We start from the raw sequence: 22,359 nt of genomic DNA on the forward strand, positions 1-22,359 counted from the left end.
CCACTCTCTGAAAAGTCACCAGGGACCACGGCAGAGAACAAAGCATGCTGGAGGGCTTCAAACCAGCAATTAAATGCTCGAGCCCAGAGGGACCTGTTTAAAGTTCTTAGCATATTGGCAACACTAGGTGCCCCTCCCTGGCAGACCTAGTTCCCACCCAACCGCCACGTGGCCAGGAAGCAGACCAAGGGCCTGGAAGGAAGAGAACCAGAAGTATTTGAACAGCTCTACGAGCTACAACATTAGCCTTTAGAAACGATAACATCCAAAGCCACGTTGTTTTCAAAATACTTTTGCTAACGGTGTTGTTTTGGCTTCAAGAGCAATACCAAAGTCCTTTGCCATAAGTGTTTATGGAGCGAGTGGTTGGTAAAAGAGAAGATATTACCATCCCTGCTTTCCTAATAGGGAAACTGAAGCTCAAAGACTCAGTGGGTTGCCCAAGATTCTCCACCAACACATCCTGATGATGATTTGTTACCCAGAACGCTCCGCTAAAGAAACAGGCCACATCTCTGAGCTCTAGCTTGACGATAAGCAAGTTTGGGAGGGAGTTTCCTGACCTTTTGACATGGATGCCAATGATCCTTGTGGGTGTCTCCCTAAGGAACAAATGCATTTTCTATTGCAAAAGAGGGCTGTGTGTGTGTTAGAAGGGCTCAGGGAGGGTTAGAGAAGGTCTTTGTTCTCTGCCAGCTTGACTTTCCTTTGAAACGCAGCAAGTCGGAGTCACTAGAATAGGAACACAATTGATAGAGACGTGTGGAAAGGAGCGCTGAGTTGTGGAAGTGGGACAGCCAATTCCAATTCCGGCCTCCTCTCCATTTCAGGAAAGAATGAATCAGGGTCTGTCTCTGTGTGCGGGCAAGCACCATCCTGCCATTCCCTTCTTCCAGGGGCCAAAGAGAAAGGCTGTCAGGGAACACGGGCTGTGAGCAGGAGACGTCTCTATGGGATGCTGGGAAGACCCAGAGACCTGACCCCAGCGGGGAAGAGGACAATCCTGCGGTAGAGACACGCAGAGGTTCTGGAGCAGTAGAAAGGGATCCCGACCGTCCCTGGCGATAGGAGTCTTTAGTTTTACCACGTAAACAAACATATGAGTGACATGGTGGGTAAGCCGTGCTTTGGGCCCAAAACAAACACTATGTTTTCAGTTCTAATTCTAACTTTCCTGGTTGGGGGAACCGGGACAAGTTATTCCGTCTCTGCACATCAACTTTCCCAGCTGTAAAAATGGGCGTGACATTGGTTCCGACTCCCTGGGTTCACTGTGTACGGAATAAAAGACTGTAGTCTCTTAGCATGATGGCAATACTAGGAATCACTTAGTAATAGTCCCATTGTCCCAATGAAAATTTTACTTAAGGGAATTCGTACATTTTCTTTTTTCTTCCTTTCTTTTTTTTTTTAAGTTTATTTAAGTCTTCTCTACCCCTCACGTGGGGCTCGAACCTACGACCCCTGAGATCTAGAGTTGACTGCTCTTCTAACCGCGCCACTCTGGCATCCCAATGTGCCCTTTCTAAAGTAAACAGAATGAATACAGGAGGGGAAGGAAACCGTTCCCGAGACAGGCAACTAGAAGCAGAAGCAAGTAGGGATAAAGGGAAAAGAGACGGAGGTCGTGGTCTCCTGGGCTGAGTCAGGGGCTGCCGGCTTGCACCCACCGTCCTCAGCTCCTCACGCCGGGGTTCATGCTGTGGTTCTTGGACTCAGGCAGGGGGCAGCAGCACCCCAGGGGATTCTTCCCAGCCTGGGCAGTGTGATTCGGTGGGCCTGGGATGGGTCCGGGAATCTGCATTTGTAACAACCTTCCAGATGAGACTAGTACAGCTGCGTTGGGACCAGACTCTCAGAACCACTGAGAAGAGGCCCAGCACTCCCCCGGGGCGAGCCGGGGGTTGGATATGCAGTCCTTACAATGAAGGGGCGCCCCTGCGTCATTTTCTTCGACCTCTGAAATTTCATAGCCTTGGCCTGTGCTGTGGGTATCTCGGGGTTGACCCAATGGCGTCTCTGTTGTCTCAGAGATTCGCACCAATAGTCCAGGCATGACCAGTGGCTTTTCAGGCCTTCATTCTTCCCTCCTGGTGGCAGTCCTCCAGCTTGAGTTCTGGCTCGGATTCCAGCCATCCTGATCCGTCCTTGCCAGCTCCCTCCCTCGGTTTGGAGCTCTGCCAATCAGCCCCATCCAGCATTCAGTGTCTTTTTTTTTTTTTTTTTTTTTTTTTTGCCTTGTTCTTACTAGTCCTCTTGCAGGGGACAGAGTTCTAGACTTCGAATGCTGTCCCTTGGGCTGACCTCCCCACCCTCAAGGGGCTGGCCCAGGTCTCCCATAGTTGGGCTTTGCCTGCCTGGTTAGGCCCAGCTGTGCCCTCCTGGAAAGTCTGGTGCCTGATGGTTCCCCTAGCCCTGCAGATGGTGGCCTCTGACCTTTGCCTGTCTGGGCCACTCAGCGGTCACCCTGGCTACCTCCTAGCCCTGGCGGCCAGGTCTCAGCTCATTCTGTACCCTACTTTCTCTGCATTCCCCCGAGAAAAGATCACACCAGAGGCTTGAGCTAAAACAATTAAGAAACCATTTCCAAAAATGGAAGAAAGGAAAAAAGAAAGAAAGAGAGAGAGAGAAAGGAAGAGAAAGAAAGAAATCATTATTGAGCAATACTATATTCTTAGCACCTGCCTTAGGTGAGTGACAGCAGGACCCAGAGCAGAAGAAAGTCCTGCCTTATATTCCCGTGGAGACAATAAATAACACAGACAATAAATACAGAAATAATAAATAAATGGCATCTCTAAGTATGTTAGATAAAGAGAAAAAATAAACCAGGAAAAAGGAAGTTAAGAGTCGTGGTGGGTCCATTTTAAACCAGTGGGACCAGCAGGACAAGGTGGGTAAGGCAGTATTTGAACAAATGCTCCCTCTTTCTCTCTCTCCCACCGCCCCCCCTCTCTCCCTCTCCCTCCTTAGCTTGTCTGCACTAGTGGCTCCCTTTGTCTGAAGCTTTCCCATCCTGGATTCTTCCATGGCTGGCTCCTTGCCGCTCAGATCCAACAGCCCCTCAACAGACAAGCCTTCTCTGACAACTCTAAACCACACTGTCAGACAAGCCACGGTCGTATTCTTTCCTAGTATTTGCTATGACCACATTTTTAAAAATTATTTCTTTGTTTGCATATGGCTGGATGCACACACACACACACTCATGGGACCACAAGAAGTCCTTGATTGTTTTATCCATGGTTGTAGCCTCAGGGCCTGGAACGAGGCCCTGCAAGCAGGGGTTCAGTAGATGATGGTGGGATGGATGACTGCCTAGCACGTGATAAAAACAGCTGCCGTCCACTGTCACCATGTCCCTGCGAAGGAAGAGACATTTAACCCAAAAGAGGTAGAGGCAGTCAGCACCGTGACAGAGAATGTGGACTCCAGAGTCAGCCTGCCTGGGTATGGATGATGGGTCCACACTGGGATGCTCTCCCTCAGGCTCAGGAGTCTTTCCTTTAAAGTAGAGACTCTGGGGCGCCTGGGTGGCTCAGTGGGTTAAAGCCTCTGCCTTCGACTCAGGTCATGATCTCAGGGTCCTGGGATCGAGCCCTGCATCGGGCTCTCTGCTCAGCGGGGAGCCTGCTTCTTCCTCTCTCTCTGCCTGCCTCTCTGCCTACTTGTGATCTCTGTCTGTCAAATAAATAAATAAAATCTTTAAAAAAATAAATAAATAAGGTAGAGATTCTGTCGTCTATCCATACAACGGAATAGTCCTCAGCCATAAAGAAGAATGAAGTTGTTGTGCCACAACAGTCATGAGTCTCAGAAACTGCACACTAACTAAGAGAAACAGGCACTAAAAGGCCAGAAGCTGTGAGGTCCATTTATGTGAAGTAACCAGAAGAGGTAAATCCGCAGATTCAGAGAGTAGATTTCCAGGACGTGGGGGCGCGGGGAGTGGGGAAGAACTGCTCAGGGGGTGTGAGGGCTCTGGTGGGGCTGCTGAACGTGTTTTGGAACCAGTAGGAAAGTGTGGTGGCCCATTCCTGGAGATGTACTAAGTGCCACTGGATGGTTCACTCGAGGGTCTTGATTTCGTGTGAATGTGGATTTCACCTGAGCAACAGCCAAAAATGAAAAATGGGGACTTTGTGGTTCCCTGTTCTGGGGGCATCGTTAGGATTAAGTGAGGTAAAGCTGTAGCACTTAACACAGTGCCTGACATTCATCACACGATCAAGACAATGGGCCTCTTAGTCGTCTGTTTAGATAAAGAAAGCGTTAGGAAATGTCACACCATTTTCAGATTTGTTCACAGTTCACTCTAGTGAGAACTGCCAAGTTCATCATGGATTTGCATCCGTCCATGGACCAGAATTTGAGAACCACTGAAATAAACAATTTTGGTTCAGATAAAATCTCCTTTCGTTTAAAAAAAAAAAAAATTTTAGAGGGACACCTGAGTGGCTCAGTGGGGTAAGTGTCTGCCTCCAGCTCAGGTCATGATCCCAGGGTCCTGACATTGAGTCCCTCATCGGGCTCCCTGCTCAGCGGGGAGTCTGCTTCTCCGTCTGCCCCTCCCCCTGCTTCTGCACTTTCTCACTCTTTAGCTCCCATTCTCTCTCTCGACTACATTAACAAAATCTTTGAAAACTTCTCAGACAGCCATCCCGACTCATTTTACACACGGAGTAGACAAAAGAGGGGAGCTAAGGACAGCAGTGCTATCTACAGCCCGGCCGAAGGGAGGCCAGGGCGCGAAATAAATGGGAGGCATTCCGTTTTTCTCACTAAAGTGACGATGGCATCACACCCGCGCACACATCCCCGAACAGCCACGTGCATACAACAGCGGAGAAAACACCCCGTTACCTGACCAGGAAGAATGTGTCGACCCCCAGGTAGAAGGGGCCGCTCCGAGAATAAAGGTACAGGGGGTTTTTAAGCACTCTCTTTCTCCACTCGAGCACATTATCTGCAACAAACACGAAAACAGTGTCTTTTTGTTTCCCAGAAGAAAGTCACGGGATCTGTGTTTTCAGAATAAGCAAGAATAATGCCTTCAACTTTCTTAGCCTCAAGAGGATTTCGGGCAGCCCCACAGCTTGAGAGGAGAGGGTGTCTTGGATTAAGCATTAGGCGCCTCAAAGTGTCCATCACGGAGCGGTAACCAAGGCTTCGAGTGGCTGCCCGCTCTCCCAGGGCCCACAGCTCCACGGGGGGCCACGGCAGCGTCACCCCACCACGGCCGGTGCAGATGCCGGGCAGCTTCTTCAAACCACCCCAGGCTGGCCCCTCCCCTCAACTCTGCCCCACGTGTTGGCCCCACTTATAAGGGGCTGATCCTCCTGGCATGCATTGGGAGGGAGGCAAGAGACAGAAGGCCGAGAAACACTAATTTCACACCAGTGCCCAGTATTTATTTACGCGTTTACGCATGACTATGTTTCCAGGAGAAAGAAACATCAGTTTCTGGATTCCTTAATCATTACTAGAAGGAATCCAGCTCTTTGGACAGTGACTATGCAATCCTTGGGTATCACCGTGCTCCTGTCCTTCAGGGGCCCGATTCATACCCAGGAGGAGGTCACGCGACAGCCGGGCACTGGCCTGGGACACTCGCTTGCAGGAGGTCGTGGCTATGTGTCTAAAACGGAAGGCTGTCTGGGGAAAGGTGCAGCCTCGCAACAGGCTCCCCTCACGTGGAAGCTTCTCTCGACTGCTCGTGAGAGCTCGTTGGTTCTCCTCACCCAAAGACAGCCACGCGGTCATCTGACCGGTGTGCCCCGACACGATCCAGAGGAGACTCAGAACCCGGATGCCGTTGAGCGCGGAGCACGTGCGCACTGGTGTCTCCAGCATCCAGATGGCCGGCACGGTCTTCTGCCAAGAGAAGCATTTCAGAGCGTGCTCCATGGCTCCTGAAAGTCCTGGACGAGAACGCAGGTGTCACCATCCACCCTGAGAGCCAGATCGGTCCACACACTGCCCCACAAATAAGAGCTGAGACACACACACACACCGGTGATCTTGGCTGTCACGCAGACACGCCTTCGCTGGGACCCCGGGCTGCTCAGCCCAGTTCTCCGTGGTCCCCTCCTGCTCTGTCTGCGCAGCTTCGGATGTGGTCTGTAAACCTTGACTTGCCCCAGCATGCCTGCCCCGAGGCCGGTGCCCACACTGCCATGCACAGACTACGCTAACCGAGCTCAGGCCCCAGGAATGCCAGCACCTGACCCCTGTCCTGTTTTACAAAGTGGGGGGGGGGGGGGGGTTAGAGATCATTCAGGAACCACCGGCTCCATAAAGCCAGCGTTCCACCCGGAATGGCATTCCTTCTGTCTTCCCAAGAAAGAACTATTTGCAAACAACACCCCTGCCTGTCAAGTGCAGGGGTGCAAACAGAGGGGCAGGCAGGACAGCCACTAAGGAGCCCCGCCTTATAGTTAAATGCTCCTGGCTCTGAATCTACCTGTGCTTTCCTAGACACTCTGTAACCTCTGGGAGTCAGTTAACCCCTCTGTGCCTGTGTTTCCGCATCTACGGAATGGGAATCAAAGTAGATCCCACAATCTTAGGGTTACCATGAAGGACAAACGAGGTGACATCATAGCCGCTCTGCTCACTACGATAAGCCTGATCGCTTTCATCCCTTCCACTTCACTTACTCCTTCTAATTTCTAAAAAATTTCAACTGGACTCACGTAGATTAACGCCAGACAGCTGGAACTGGGAACCAGGACCCTCGAAGGAAAGCTCAAGCCACTCCGAGAGACTCGTGCTTTCTCTTGGATCTGGCTTGGGCTTAAACACTGAGGGCACAAGGCTGCAGAACTGAGACTTCCAGATGAGAGCTGGTGTAACAGGCACTGGAAACCTAACTCAGCTTCCTCGATGGGAGAATGTAATTGCCCAACTTTTTGAGGTTCCAGCTGTAAATATGAGTTTTTCCCTTGGAGTCACTCTCCAGTGTGCCTGCCTGAAGGCACGGAGCTCACCAGCGCTTGGCACGGCACAGTCAGCCGTGTCCCACGTCCCAAGTCCCGGCTCCCCTCGGCTCCTGAGAAGCCACTGCCACGTGGAGAGAGGCGGCCACGGGCTCCACCCAGTATCACCCAGTCTTCTGCCTCCCGGGACCTCTTCCCTCACTTTTAAACTGAGCAGGTATTTCGGCCGGGCTCCTGGGAGCACGTGAGCACGTTTGTCAAACATCCAGCCTGATGTCTACGTTGGCAAGCGAGGACTGAATACATTTTGCTACCATTTGATTTTCTTTCCATCTAAATTCTGCTAGCGGGTAAGCTTAACTAGTAGCGGCTTATACCAGTGTCTGAAAATAACTGGTCTATGGGGAGGAGGACAGCCTCTCTGAGCACCTTGTACTTATTTGTAATGGAAAGAAGCCGAAGGGGCCTGGGGAGGATAGGTTGAAATGACACATCAGTGGTTCTCACAGTTGGGGGGTGAGGGCGCCCCAGTCCAGCAGCTTTAGCATGACCCGAGAACCTGTTAGAAAGGCACATGCCCAGGTCCCACCCCAGACCTACTGACTCAGAATCTTTCCAGCCGTGCAAACTGGGCTGTGACAAGCCCTCCGGGTGCTTCTGAGGCGCACCAAGGTTGGAGAACCACAGGGTATGACGATGTGTTGGAAAACCTCGAGGCCCCTTTGGATTTTCTCAGTGATTATTACTGTGAGCTCACTTCAAGCGCCTGACCGCAGATTAAGAGCCCTGACTTCCAGAGGCTGAAATCCACAGCTATTCATTTCATGGAAACTTCCTCGAACACGCTCTCATATTTTTCTCATCTAAGTAGGAAACGACAGGCTCATGTAACAGGAAACCGCTCCAAGCGAATGCCGTGATTATTTGGAGGATAAAGAACCAGGACTCTGAAATGCCCAATTTGGCTCTAAACTTCTAGAAGACACGGTAGTCTTATGTTGATTTGACTCGCTAGTGAGTGGAAAAATGGAGAAGGAAAAAGATTCTGAGCCTAGGGCTCTCTCCATCTCGATTTTCATTTCCAACCATTGAAGATATGATATTTTACTCTGACGGTATAAACACAAGATATACTGCTACAGCAACAGAACATGGGACCCCCACCCCCACACACGTTCCTGAAGCCACACTTGAGTGTAGCTGCTGAAAAAGCTAACATAACCTTTGTATCCTGATCCCAGAGAGTCCTATTTTGGGCTAAAACCCTAACGTTTCAGTGGCTGATTGCTGACTCCATACCAGCGGTGTCTGCCTAAAATCCTGTGATCTGGCCTTAAAATGCCAAGCTCCAAGGCTCGGCCTTCCAACTGATGATAGGCAACGGTGAATGTGGGGGGCTGTAGGCTCACCCTCAGTGTGATAACTAGAAGCATGTGGCAGGTGCCTGGAACCAGGCTGGCCTCGGCAAGGTCAGTGTTAGCGAGAGGTCTTGGCCAGTTAAAGCTGCCCCCCTCCTTGTCCCCTTCTGGTTTAAAGGAAAAGAATGAGGAAAAGAGCAATGAATCAGGACAGTTCACAGTATCTCATTTAATTCCCTTGACAAATTCCATTGTATGCCCCCATTTTACGCACGTGGAGACTGAGTTTCCTAGAGGTCAAACAACCTGACCAAGGGCAGAGCTCAAAACCGAGGCAGGTTTGACCTGGGATTGCTAAGCAGGGGGTCTTTCCGCCACACCCAAGGAACCCTCTACGTGGCAGCTGGGGAGTCGAATTCTTGAACCACTTCCCACGAGGAGACGCTGAGGGGCTCTGAGAGTTGGGGGAGCCCATTATAACTGTCCCCAGTATCTGATATAGGGGAATAGAAACAAGAGACGAGGTCAAACGGCCAAACCAGGGCCTGAGAGTAGGAATTACAAAGCAGCAGGGACAGACTCCGTGTAGGAGCCCAACGACGAACGCTTCCCACAACGAGGACGCCGGGTGCGGTGGCACCACCAGGCCAGCAGGCGCCTTCTGACTGGGGAAGGAGGGCGAGCGTTCTCGGCTCTTCTGCTACACCATCCGGACACAAAAATGCTCTGTGTTGCTTTCCTAGTGTTGGGAGTCTGCACTGGGGTTACATTTGCTTTTGGTTTTGCCTGAAGATCCAAACAGGATTGGATAAAATCATCACTGCACCCTCCATAGTGGAGGTACTCCCCGAAGCTACTCGATCACATTCTCCTAATCTTTTGGGCCATTCACTGAAACTCTGTCTTATTTTTTATCCTCTGAGCTGGAGGAAGGGAAGGTCAATTATATGCACCTGCAGGGGCTGTCAGGCACGAGTCCCCGCGTTCTAAAGGTGTCGGCACGAGGATGCTCTTCTTGTTTGACAGGCGGGGTGTGTGTGCACGTGCGTGCATGTGTGTGTGTGTGTGTGTGTGTGTGTGGTCTTTGCCTTGCCACACAGGCAGGTAGAAATGAAGGAAATGCTCTTGGTTTTCACTGAAACACAACACAAGGTGACCAACCGCTTACTGCCGTCCAGCTCTCCCTTCCCGAAGCAGGTTATCTAGCTCCGGGGTCGGCTGCCCTCCACCAGCCTTTAACCATCTGTGTACTTACTCCCCTGGCTTCGGTCTGTATGTAAATCCTTTACCTTAGTGATGCCAGAAGGTTCTGTGAGTCATGTGCAAAGCTGCGACAGTGAAAATAGACACTGGGATCTTGGAATTGTTCTCTAAAGGATTACCCAGTGCGACCCAAGCTCCATTCTGACCTAGTCGCTGGGTAGTACGAAGACACACTGGACAATTGTACCCGAGGAAGAAAGCAGCATTTTCAGCAACCTCGCCTTAACACTCCGATAGCAAACAAAGACCGAATTGTAAGGAGCAGAGACCTAGCCTCCACACTGGCATTTGGAAGCCCTGGGGCATTCACCAGATTCCAGCACCAAAGGCTTTACTTTCCAACTGTGACTCATCTAAGTCACCTCTCGTGAGTGGTCTTGGGTTCTTAAATGCCTACGTTTTCCTCTGCTCGGGGCGCCTGATAGTGAGAGATGGGCCGGGCAAGCCGGTCTGCTTCTTGGTTCACCCGTCTGCGTCTCTCTCAGAGGCAGACTCCCGTAGGTGGCCGGAGGTACAGGTGACGACCTGCCGTCGGACCCCCGCTCCCTGGCTCCCACGTAGACGGTTCCAGCCAAGGGCAAGGAGATGCCCAGCAAGGTGACGCACCTGCAGGGAGAAGACAAGTGTGACGAAGCCTCACCTCACACCAGGGCCACGGGAACATGAGAGAAAACAGCCCGGGGGAAAACAAACCACTCAAGCTCCCCCCCCCCCAAATACAGATAAATACCTAACAGCTTTAAGGGGTGGGAGTGGTGTTCTAGAATAAAAAATGAAAGAAATGGGGCACCTGGGTGGCTCAGTGGGTTAAGCCTCTGACTTTGGCTCAGGTCATGATCTCAGGGTCCTGGGACAGAGCCCCACATCAGGCTCTCTGCTCATCAGGGAGCCTGCTTCCCCCTGTCTCTCTGCCCGCCTCTCTGCCTACTTGTGATCTCTCTCTGTCAAATAAATAAATAAAATCTTTTTAAAAAAATGAAAAGAAATGGTAAAGTCAAAGATGAATGAATTTCACTAAATTCCTTATTATAATTGTAAAAAATAATCATAAACAAAAGCAACTGAAACACTGAGGGAGCTACTTGCAGCTGGTAGGACTAACGGTTTGTATTTTCACTTGCATTATGTAGTTTCAAGATCAGTAAGAACCCAGCTCACACACACGCATAGAAACAGGAGTGAAACGTAGGAATAGCAGATAAACTTGGGGGGAAACTCCTTGTTACCAATTTTTTTAAATGTTCATTAAACCAGTTTATTTAATCTATCAAATTGGCACTGGTTTTTATAAAGGTAGCCTTTGATGTGGGTGACGGGGTGGTGGTGTAGACACGGACATCTCCCAGCGGGGTAGTTATTTAAGTGAGGTTTTCGGGAAAGCCTCTTACCAACCATTCCAGCCACGGGCCAGCAATTCTAGTAGTTTGTCCCGAGGACAATGCATGATGCAAACAAAGAGTTAGAAGCAGGATCGTTGAGGTGTTCGTGGGAGAAGCCATGCCTCAGATAAAAGAAACTAGTTTTCAGAGCTCACACCCTAAGAACAGGACTATTTGGGGACAGGACACATTTCTCAGTGACTCTGGGACTCAATCACATGTGGGTGTGGCCAGCCTTCCTCTCGAACACGTCCTAAGTTTCTTGCTAAAGGTACATGGTGATCTCCTGTGGAGCCCTGGCCAGACATCCCTCGGGAATGAAAATTATATGATGACATGTCATTGGAGAGTGGAAGGTGATAACATAGCCCCAACATACACATCCCAGCCAGGCACCTAGGATGCCCATACTCACAGACACACGGCGACAAAGGTGTCAAAGGGGAACTTTCCAGAAGCGCATCTAGCCACAGCCACGCCAGACGAGGAGGAAGAATTTGTTGTAAAGAGAGAGAGAGAAGGGGCCAGAAATGAAGTATTTCTGTATCTTAAAATATCTGCCAAGGGGGGAAAAAAGAGATTGTATTAGTAATACTTTATTTTGCAATACATCTACTTTTCCAAGAGTTTTCATAACTATTATTTCAAAGCAAAACTTTGACATTAAAAAGGGCAGCTGGCTTTTCATATATCTGATGTGGGGATGGGGAAAATAAGGCACAAAGTTGCTGAGAGTCACAGAAGGGGGAACTCAGCCCAGCACGACGTGGACCACGCTCTCCAGAACCCGTGGTCCGCCCAGACTCCCACATCCTTTCCCAGCACAGCACTGGGAAGGACAATCATAAAAGGCACCATTGCCAGCTCAAATCTGTTGGCAAACAGGTTCCCATGAGAGAGTTAAATGCGATATGAGATGAAGAAATACAAATGAAGCCCACAGGCCGGGGAAAGTTACGGTCTGCAATGGAAACTCAGAAACACCAACTCAGGGCACAGCTCATGGTCACTGCCAGTAGTTAGTAGGGATATTAGTGGTAAGAAGAGGGCCGTGGTCTTGAACCTTCACGTGCCCCAGAAATTACCTGCAGGGTTGCTCAATGGACGGCTCCCTCCGTCCCTTCCCTGCAGCTGGATGCAGTAGGTCAGGCGTGGGACCTGAGAGTTTCCATTTCTAAAAAGAAACCAGGAGCTCGTACCACTGATCAGGGCACACTCATTGAGCACTACAGGACAAGGGAGCTTCCAAAACTCCAGCAAAGGTTGGGAACTTAGTATGTTTTCATTAAATAGCAATGGCAATGAGGAATACAAAAAATATACAGTCTTAAGTGTCCATTTAGGTATGAGACATGTTTCGGTTATTATCTTCAACTCACCAAAAACCTACAACGAACTACTATTTACCTTATTTTACAGACAAGGAAAATTCTCCTCAGATAAGCTCATGCACTTAAGCATAGCAGCTAAGAACACACGTTCTGCAGTTTGAGGGCCTGGATCTATCCTTTATAATACAACCACGGACAAGTTACTTCCTTGCCCCGTGCCTCAGTTTCCCCTCGGTAAAATGGAGCTAACAGTTCCTTATAGGGTTGTTGTGAGAACCAAATGTAGCAATGGCTATAAAGGACTTAGCAAGTGCCTGGTACAGTCAGAGCTCAGTAAACATCAGCTGTTTCTATTATTGCTGTCAGGAGCAGGGACAGAACCTGCTCAGATCTGTGTGAACTTGAAGAGTGTGGACTTTTTATTCCCTCACTCTACCTTAGTTCACCGCAATGCATGGCCTAGACTTGCATTCAGGAGGCTTGGGTTGGAGCCTGCTTGCTGTGTGACCCTGGGAAAGTTACTTCCCCTCTCTGGGTCTCATTTCCTCCTCCGGCTAATGAGGAAGTGTGGGTTAGACACGACATCTTCTAACATTCCTTCTATCGCCAATACCCATTATTCCCATGAGTGTGAGGGTTTCTGAAATGTCCCAATAGAACACTGGGATCTACTGTAAGATTAACAATATGTGTTAATTGTGACTCTTAATCGTAACCTATTAAGGGTGGAACTAGGAAGGAGGAGGTGTCCACGTGTCCTCAGCACAGCCGAGGGTGAGAGTGCCCCATTAAGTAGGTCCCCAAAGGGGACACAGCAGCAGTTTCCTCATTATCCAATTCCATTTGCTCTGAATCAATGTCCCCTCCCCAGGCTACAGCCTGGTTCCACATGAATTTACCAAACAAACCTTCCACTGAAACAGAAGCGTAACTGACCAGCCGCCACGTCTGTCCTCACTGGCTTCTGTTTGATCCATGAACCACTGCGGAGCCTCTGGTCCGTGTGAACCAGGCCCTCCAGCCTGATGACCCCGGACGCCCTGAGAAAGTCAGCCTCCCAGACCTACAAGGCAAAGCCCAGCTCCGTCCCTGAGGGGACCAGCAGACACCCTCGGAGACCACAGCAGCCAGAACCTTCCTTTGTCGCCTTAACTGCACAGCACAGACAGGAGGCCACAGGGACATCCAAATCAAGATGTCAAAAAGCTTCATAGTTTATCTATACTGTTAAAAACCTTTTTTAAACAATGTAACTTAGGGGGGCACCTGGGTGGCTCAGTCGTTTAAGCGTCTGCCTTCGGCTCAGGTCATGATTCCAGGGTCCTGGGATCGAGCCCCGCATCGGGCTCCCTGCTCAGTGGGAAGCCTGCTTCTCCCTCTCCCACTCCTGCTGCTGGTGTTCCCTTTCTTGCTGTCTCTCTCTCTCTCTTTCTCTCTCTCTCTCTATCAAATAAATAAATAAAAATCTTTTTTTTTTTAATGTGACTTAGGGCCCTGATTGTAACAAGCAGTACAAGACAACAGAATTAGAAACAGAATGATAAAGTGTGCATCTGGGCTTCCCCACGAAACCTGTCATCTTCCATGTGTTTTTAAAAGTATGCTTTTCCTTAGGTCTGACTCTTCCTGTCTCAAGAAGCACAGGCTTAGCGGCAGCCGGAAAAGGTTCCCCGTTGTCTCAAATGATCGTCTTCCTGCATCTGAGTCCTAGGGGAGCTGCCTCACAGACCCCAAAGCTGATTAAAGCAAGTTCCGACCAACTTCACCTCCACTGCCCCAGGGGAATCCCTTCCGGAGGTCAGCGGTTGCGCCGGGATGAAGTCTGAAGCATTGCACAACAGTGTCCAGACCCTGAAGGAGGGAGGATGGTTAACACTGCCTCGTGACCCCAAAGACACTCCAGGCTACTGGATGCTTGCACTTGTCAACCATGGGATAGCTCAGGCCTAGCCAAGAAGCCAAAACAATGTATGTATGTGTGTTTGTGCGCGTGCGCGCGCATCAGCTTTGGCCTGCAGACACACAGGCCCATCCCTTCCACTCCCTCAGGGATAAGAGCGCATGGTGGGGGCTTCTGACGGATGGCCTCTCCGGCCCCCCGCCCACCTCTTTTCTCTTCACCCCTTCTCCCTGCTCCTATACCAAGTGCCTTACCTGCAGATTGTGGACAACAGAAGCCCCACTTTCCTGACCCTCCCCCACAGTCCCTCCTTACAGTGGGGTTGGCAGCCAACTGGGAGGGGAATTCTGGGGTTCTAGATACTCGGAGTGTGACTGGAAGAGAAGCGGAAGGTGGTCACATCCCCTTGACCCCACAGACATCTCATCGGGGAGGACATGGCCAGAAGAAGGCAGGAAGCATGGTCCCTAAAGTGAGGGGCCTAGGTCTGAGGGCTGCACGGCAGACGCCACTCCCCCAGCTCCCAAGGTTCCCACCCCCCTCTGAGGGCGATCACAGGACTCCAGGGGCCAAGTGTCAGGAAAGGAAGAGAATGAGTTGAACAGAATTTGGCCTTGGAGTTTCTAAAATCAAAGGGCCTCTGCAAAGAGACTTTTACAGACTGAATTGTGCCCCCCGCAACTCCCCAAATTCCTATGTTGCAGCCCTAACCACCAGGGACCTCAGAGTGCAAGTGTATTTGGAGGTAGGGCCTTTAGAGAGGGGATTAAGGGAAAACACAGCCATCACAGTACGTGATCCAGCCAGTGTCCTTGTGTGAAAGGAAGTTTGGACACACACATGTGAGCACACGCCCAGGGAGCAAGCCCAGGAGAGACTGATTCAATGTCCTCGGTCTTAGCAGCACCAAGGAGAAGCCCCAACACCCCGTGCTAAATCCTACCCTAGTAAATAAAGCCAACCGGCAGCCTGCGCACATTCAACCAAAGCAAAGCGTCTACACAGCCAGACTCTAGGTCTACACAAGGGAATAGGAGAGCTCTGTATGATCTGTTTCCCACCAATATCTGGCCACGCGCCATCAGCGGTGCCTTTGCTAATCCAGGCCAGCTCAAGCCCATGGGGCTCCTTTCAGTCCCTCCAGTGTGGTCCTTCCCTCCGACCCCACGGCTCCCCAGCTCCTCTGCGTGGCCGCCTGTCCCCAGCTCTCCACGTGCATGCCCGCGGGTGCTTCCTGACCCCTTTCACTCTGGGCACACGTGCTTTTCCTGCTCTCTAAATTGGAGGGCCCCGCACGTGAGGGACTCCTGATGCCTCCGATTCTGCCCCCCTTGGCATGCACACGGGCCCTCACACAGAGGCCAGAGGCAAAGGCGCTCAAGACATCGTCCCTGAATTAACCTGAGAACAGAAAATGGTATTCTGTGAAATGTTTTGGATTCCGTTTTTTTTTTTTTTTAAGGTTTTATTTGTTTATTTGACAGAGAGAGATCACAAGTAGGCAGAGAGGCAGGCAGAGAGAGAGAGGGAAGCAGGCTCCCTGCCGAGCAGAGAGCCCAATGTGGGACTCGATCCCAGGACCCTGAGATCATGACCTGAGCTGAAGGCAGAGGCTTAACCCACTGAGCCACCCAGGCGCCCTGGATTCCTTTTGAGTCCTTTTGAGACCCTTCTGTGGGCCATTCAGGGAAGCATTATTAAAATAGCTCCATTTTAGGGGGACCTGGCTGGCTAAGTCAGTTAGCCGCTGCCTTCGGCTCGGGTCGTGTTCCCAGGGTCCTGGGATCAAGTCCTGCATTGGGCTCCTTGCTCAACAGGAAGCCTGCTTCCTCCCTCTGGCCCTCCTCCTGCTCATGCTCTCTCTCTCTCTCTCTCAAATAAGTAAATACAGTCTTAAAATAAATAAAATAAAATAGCCATTTTCTCACTTAGTGCTCTGGGAATCCCTGCGAGACAGGGTGGGGGCAGAGGTCGCCCTTCGAGGTGCTAGCACCGTTGTTCTGTGTGGCCTCATAATCTTGATTACATTAGGCAGGGCGAGATGAAGTCAGCCTAACGGCACAGGAACAGGGACACATATCAGGGTTGGCGACACATTGATGGCAGCCTGGCTCTCACTGCTTTGGGCCACTGCCAACAGACACAGTGGCCACCATAACATGTTATAAAATTTCCATGAGGACAGGAGATGGACTGAGTGTGAGTCCCTAAGAATGGAAATACATAGCCCTTCAGAGCTGAGTCTGGATAAAATTTGCTAACTCGGCGTTCACGGACCCTTACCCCAGTCCCTTCTTGTCCATCTTCTGCGCTGTCCCTGTGACCAGACCCAAACTGCTCTCCAGCTAACTCCACGCAGATTTGCCTGATGTCTCTCTCTCAAGCGCATACTAAGGGCAGGGCCTCAGCGTTGGTGGCTGTGAGTCACCATGTTCCCGATTCCCTATGGCCTTTAAGGGACGTCCGATATCTAGGCAAACTAGGAACCAGGCATTAGGTCGTGTTCTGGGTTGAACACAGCCCTGCTTGAATTGTGTCTCTCCCTCCCCTGCCCCCAAAAGGTCCAAGCCCTAACCATCCCCCGCCCTCCCCGGGGCTATGACTGCGACCTTATGGGAAATAGGGTCTTTGCAGATGTAATCAACTCAAGAGAAGGTCCTACTAAGTTAGGATATAGGTGGGCCATAAATCCTGTGTCTTTATACACACAGGGAAAATTCGTTAACAGAGAGACACACACAGGGGGAAGGCCGTGGGACCACAGAGGTAAAGATGGGAGGGGTGGGCCCCCTTGTCTGTGGCTCTTGTTCCAGGAGCCAAACAGAACACTGCGAGCAAGGCTGACACACGGCGACGTGAGCTGTCAGGGAACGAGCGGGTAACTGCCTTTGTGATCATCACACCCAAATTTGATCTAGACTCGTGTGCACTAAAGCTTCAGGAGGTGACTGTCAGCCCCCTTGACCCTCTCAAGTGCTGGCAAAGAGATCTCAGAAAAAAGAAGAACCAGAAAACGGGTTCAGCAGAGGCACGAAGGCAATATTTTGGAACAATCAGATATGATAGAAATAGAATGTATTTTTTAAAAGATTTTTTTTTTTTTTAATTTTAAAGAGGGAGAGCAAGGGAGAGAGTGAGCAGCGGGGCGGAACAGAGAGAGGAGAAACACACTGAGCAGGGATCCTGACACGGGGCTCAGCCTGGGGCTCAAAATGGGGCTCGGCGTGGGGCTCTATCCCAGGACCCTGGGATCATGACTTGAGCAGAAGGCAGATGCTTAACCAATCGAGCCACCCAGGTGCCCCAGAAATATAATGTATTTGACTTAGGGTCTTTCATGTGTCTGTGTGGAAATCAGAAAACCTTGATTTTTACAACCAAACAAATGACGCCTTGTGACTCACACATATTTGGAGAACTGCTTGCAAGCACGTGTCCCCCTTTTGCTTCCCATATAGAATCCCCTCTAGCCATGGGTCCTCAGGGCAATCTGAAATACTGTCCCCCGGGCCACGGTCCTCGGGAAGACGACGAATGAAGTGTTTATTAACCTGCTTTGAGGTTGGTTTCATTTCGGTCCACATTCCCAACACCCCTATGTGACACATTTTCATTCTGAAGAACTCACATGAGGTTGAGGACTGAAATGTTATAAGATCCTATGGCAACCACATAGGGAAGGGTTTTTTGCCTGTGTTTTGCCTTCCGCCCTGCCCAGAATCGTCGTCTTCCCTCTCTCTGCAATCTTGGGCTCATTTCTTCTTGGCCTGTCTGTGACAGTCCCCACCTGTGAACTCCCCGCTCTCCTGCTCTGGGGAAGCGAGGCCTGCACAGAAAACGCCACCAAAAACTTTAGGGAACAGAAGCTCCCTTCCTACATCCACCCCTGTCAGCTCTGCTCACCCCAGGCAGGGCCCTTCTTCTTCCCAGGTTCTCAAAGACAATCCTCAAGATATCTTCGTATTGGTAATAACATCTCACCTTCCACTTTATTCTAATGTCAACTCTGGCTAATCAGCTTAGCATTAGCCAGGAAAACTAGGCTAATTGATAAATCTCTTAAATAATAATGAACATTTAACTCAGGCTTAGCGAGCCATTTATGCACTTGAAATGCTAATCTAGTAACAACCCGGCACATTCATCTTCGTTGCTAGGATATGGATGGCCTCGCCAACCCGAACTGAAATTGAAATTTTTAATTCATAACATTCAGTTTTCTTTTTAACGGCACGTACAATATTTGCCTAGAGAGGCAGATACTGGACCTGAATCTGTAGGGATCATCATAAATTCAGAGGATGGTGTCAGGTTATTGAAAACTAACCGCCCTATCAACACTTAAAAGAAGATGTTTAATATGTGCGTGATATTGTGATATAATAAGAAATCTATACTTGGTCTTCAGCCCAGGTTCCTGGCACGGAGCTCATAAAGCCCTTGGAATTTCCTGAGTGACAGGGGTAGGAGGAGAGTGTGCTCTCATTCATTCATAATAAGCTCCTTTCAACCAGACTCGAGTTGATGCTTAACAAGATGACTCCAGGAGGAAGGGGCTGGTTGAGGGAGGAACCAACCCTGTGATTAGAGGCTTGGAACTTCCAGCCCCATCCCCCACCCCCGGGAGGGACAGAGATCGAGTCAATCACTAAGGGGCGGGGACTTAATCCATTGTGTGTCTACACAATGGAACCTCCATGAAAACCCTACACAAAGGGGTTCTGAGAGCTTCTGGGTTGGTGAACACAGGGAGATGCTTGGATGGAGGGTCACCCTGAGCTGGGGGGCAGGGGAAGCTCTGCGTCCCTTCCCTGCAGCTTGCCATGTGTGTCTCCTGTATTTGGCTCTTCCTTCACAATAAGACAGTAATAGCAAAGTGTTTCTCTGCGTTCTGTGAGCCATGAGAGCGAATTATCAAAGGTGAGGAAGATAAGATGGGAACTCCTGATTTGTAGCCACGTCAGACAGAAGGGCGGGTAACCTTTGGGACTCACTATATGGGATTGGTGTCTTTCGTGGGGGATGGGCTTGTGGGAATGAGCCCTTAACCTGTGGAGTCAAAACTCTCTTCAGGTAGCTAGTGTCAGAATTGTGTGATGTGATGGGGAAACCCACACATTCGGGGTCGGAAGTGTTCTCTGAGTAGAGAAATAGTGTCTTCCTTTTAAAGTGTCGTGCTAGTTCTTAGTTGGATGACCAGAATAAATACAAAAGACGCTAGCAGTAAAACTTCTGGGCTTTAAAACTCTTTCTTTGGGGGCGCCTGGGTGGCTCAGTGGGTTGGGCCCCTGCCTTCGGCTCGGGTCATGATCTCAGAGTCCTGGGATCGAGCCCTGCATCGGGCTCTCTGCTCAGCAGGGAGCCTGCTTCCTCCTCTCTCTCTGCCTGCCTCTCTGCCTGCTTGTGATCTCTCTGTCAAATAAATAAATAAAATCTTTAAAAAATAAATAAATAAATAAATAAAAAATAAAACTCTTTCTTTGAACATTCTGAAAGAGATAGAGAAGAAGCCAAACCAGTTTCCATGTGGACTGGAGTGTGTTCATTCTGTGAGGCGACGGTCAGAAGAGCCTGAAAGGCCACAGAGAGCTGGAAGCGCACTGGTCTTCGTGGCCCACCCCTCTCCGTGCGGAGGACGTAACGGAAGTGTGGGGAGATTAAGTGACTTGCCCAGGATCATGCAGCTGGGGGATGACAACCAGGACCGAACACGGGACTCCTGGCACTAATCCAGGACAACACATCAGCTGCCGACAGTCCCAGTTCAGAATGGCCTTCCGGATTTGTGACAGATTCCCCCACACGGGCCACAGCCCAACACACGCACAGTACGGAAACCGGACACGGGCCACCTCCTCTCTTCAGGCCTAATCAGGCCACTGAGGGTGACAGAAGATTGTTTCCATTTCAACTTCGACTGTATAGAGACTCAGCCCTAATCTTCTCTTTATTCTTTCTCCTCCTTCCTACCTACTCCCTTCCTATCCCACCGCCTCCATTCCCAAATCCCCAAAATGCCAGTATTCTCCGTGTATTGGACTTATCAGGGGGAAAGGTTGGTTCATTCCTGAAGGAATGACCTTTCTTGACTCCAAGGAGACAGTAGTTTCCCTGGGTATATTCCGGACCTACCCAACTGAGACATCACGGTCACATCCTCTTCCACGCAAGAATCAGGGACACACACGCCTACCCTGTATTCGGCTCCATCCTGAAAAACACAACGCCACAACGTTTTTTCATTTCGTGTTCTTGGCATCCATGTGCCCTCATTTCTAAGGCTGCACATGTGCTGCCCGAGAATTAGATTAGGACAGGGGAGAGAAAGGTATTGGAAGAAGTTTGCTGATGTCTTTGGAGATGGCTGTCCCATTACAGAGCGGTTTGAGTTAAATCTACCTAAGATCAGATGCACTCGTCTTCACATCAAAGCCGTGACAATGTGGGCTCTGTTCCGGTTCTCCTGTCCCCCACAGTACGGGTCATGCTAAGATTTGACGGTCCTATGATTTTCAACAGAATTGCCAAGTGGTGATTTCTTTGTGACAGGACACACCATCTCAAGTAAAGATTTTATTCATCAGTCAAGCCCACGATTAGAATGCCTGTCCCAATAAAGAAAAGATAAATCATAAATGAAAATTTCCAGAACGCTACTTCTAAATATGTAACTTAGATGATTGTGCAGGCCTGACCTTTTGCTCTGATATCAAAACCATTTACCCGGTCAAAAAAAGATATGACATTTGTACACCTGGATTAAACCCTCAAACAACAATTATCCTAACCCTCAGTGGGGCAAGAGGAACTGGGTCGTAATTTCTCTATCTCCAATGGTTAACCATTGCAAGTCTGTTTTATAGCATGAATCTTAGAGAGCTTGGATTTCTTCTTGCTATTTTATATGCCGGTTTCTAGCCAACCTATTATTTTTCTATTAGTGTGATGTGATGTCATTAAGTCTATTTTTGTATTGAACAGAAGGTTGCACTGCTCCTGGTTTTATTTTCCAGCAGTAAAAGAACTAATGTGCTTTGACGGTAATGAGTCCCATGACCTCAGGCAGATGCAGTGATGCTCGTTGAAGTCCGGGCCTACCGGTTAAGATAGCCCCAAATTCCTCTCTCTGAGCTCTGTTTCTGGGACAGGATTATAGGCAATGGGAAGTCCACCCTCCTGTTGGTATTCCAAAATCGGATGGTGAGTCAGGAGTTAATGGCCAGAAACACTGGCTGGGACTTGACCTTGGATTCCACACGAAGTTTGTCCAGAAGGCTTGCCCCCTACAATGGGGCAGGGAAATGTCTGAAGGCTTAGGCCATTTGTGGACAGTGGCCCCCCGTAACATCCCACACTTAGAACATGCAAGTGCAGCTGTTTGCAATTTAGTTTTAACATTTTGTCAAACATCTTAAGAGTTTCAGGGGTTTTTTGTTTTTTTGGTTTTTTGTTTTATTAAGGAAAGCAATCAATGGAGTTGTGCAGGGTTCCCTATCACCAAGTTCAGCCGTGCCCCGAGAGCCGGAGTGCAGATCCCTGCCTCGCTCACCTGCAGGATGTGAAGCTTGCAGTAGTGGCCTTGGAAACTCCCAGAGGGAGCACGGGTGGAGAGGCACTCGCTGTAAGATCCCAGCCTGTCCACGTTTCCGTTCAGGACGTTGCTCCCAAGCTTCCCGGCGGAGTCGTACACTGAATTTCAAAGCAAAACAAGCAGGCAAGGTTAGCTTCCTTGTATTACTTTCAAATGAATTTCTAGGCACTCAGTTCCACCTCCTAAAGCAATCAGTCTGAGATGACGGAAAAAGAAGAGAGACAAATGATTTAGATGCCACTCTGGGAGTCCACGTCTTGTACCCACGGCCCCTGCCCTCCCTGTTCTCAAGTTGGCCGCATGGTCTGTCGCTGAAAAAAAAATTAGGCATTTGAATGCTTTTAAATAACACATGCTTTGAGGGAGTAACCAGAGGTAGCGAAAAACTGGTAACTTTTCTTTCTCCCCCATACAACCAGGAGAAAATACTCAGCCTTTAAAATTTTTTATCCAGTTTTGTGGGACCTTATTATAGACAGTTAATTTTTTTTTTCCTCCTTCAGGAGCAGAACCTTCAGGAGCAGAACTCCTCCTTCAGGAGCAGTCAACAGGCTCCACGATTAATGGCGCTCTTCACCCTGGTACCGCAGAGCTCTTTT

The 22,359-nt window shown here is 49.8% G+C and overlaps 1 protein-coding gene across 1 annotated transcript in view; it reads right to left on the reverse strand.

The window, feature by feature from the left end:
- The window catches only part of LOC125082378 (O-acyltransferase like protein-like), a 77,897-nt gene that overhangs the window by 35,674 nt on the left and 19,864 nt on the right, over positions 1–22,359 (reverse strand). Inside the window, exons 3-8 of the mRNA XM_047697946.1 lie at positions 21,719–21,858; positions 20,302–20,380; positions 11,354–11,495; positions 9,957–10,165; positions 5,742–5,921; positions 4,864–4,966 (exon numbers count right to left, since the gene is read on the reverse strand). Coding sequence (XP_047553902.1) covers positions 4,864–4,966; positions 5,742–5,921; positions 9,957–10,165; positions 11,354–11,495; positions 20,302–20,380; positions 21,719–21,858 — 853 coding nt within the window. The remainder of the gene's footprint in view (positions 1–4,863; positions 4,967–5,741; positions 5,922–9,956; positions 10,166–11,353; positions 11,496–20,301; positions 20,381–21,718; positions 21,859–22,359) is intronic.

The sequence above is a fragment of the Lutra lutra genome, chromosome 12 (assembly GCF_902655055.1).
Source record: "Lutra lutra chromosome 12, mLutLut1.2, whole genome shotgun sequence".
NCBI classification, from domain to species: Eukaryota; Metazoa; Chordata; class Mammalia; order Carnivora; family Mustelidae; genus Lutra; species Lutra lutra.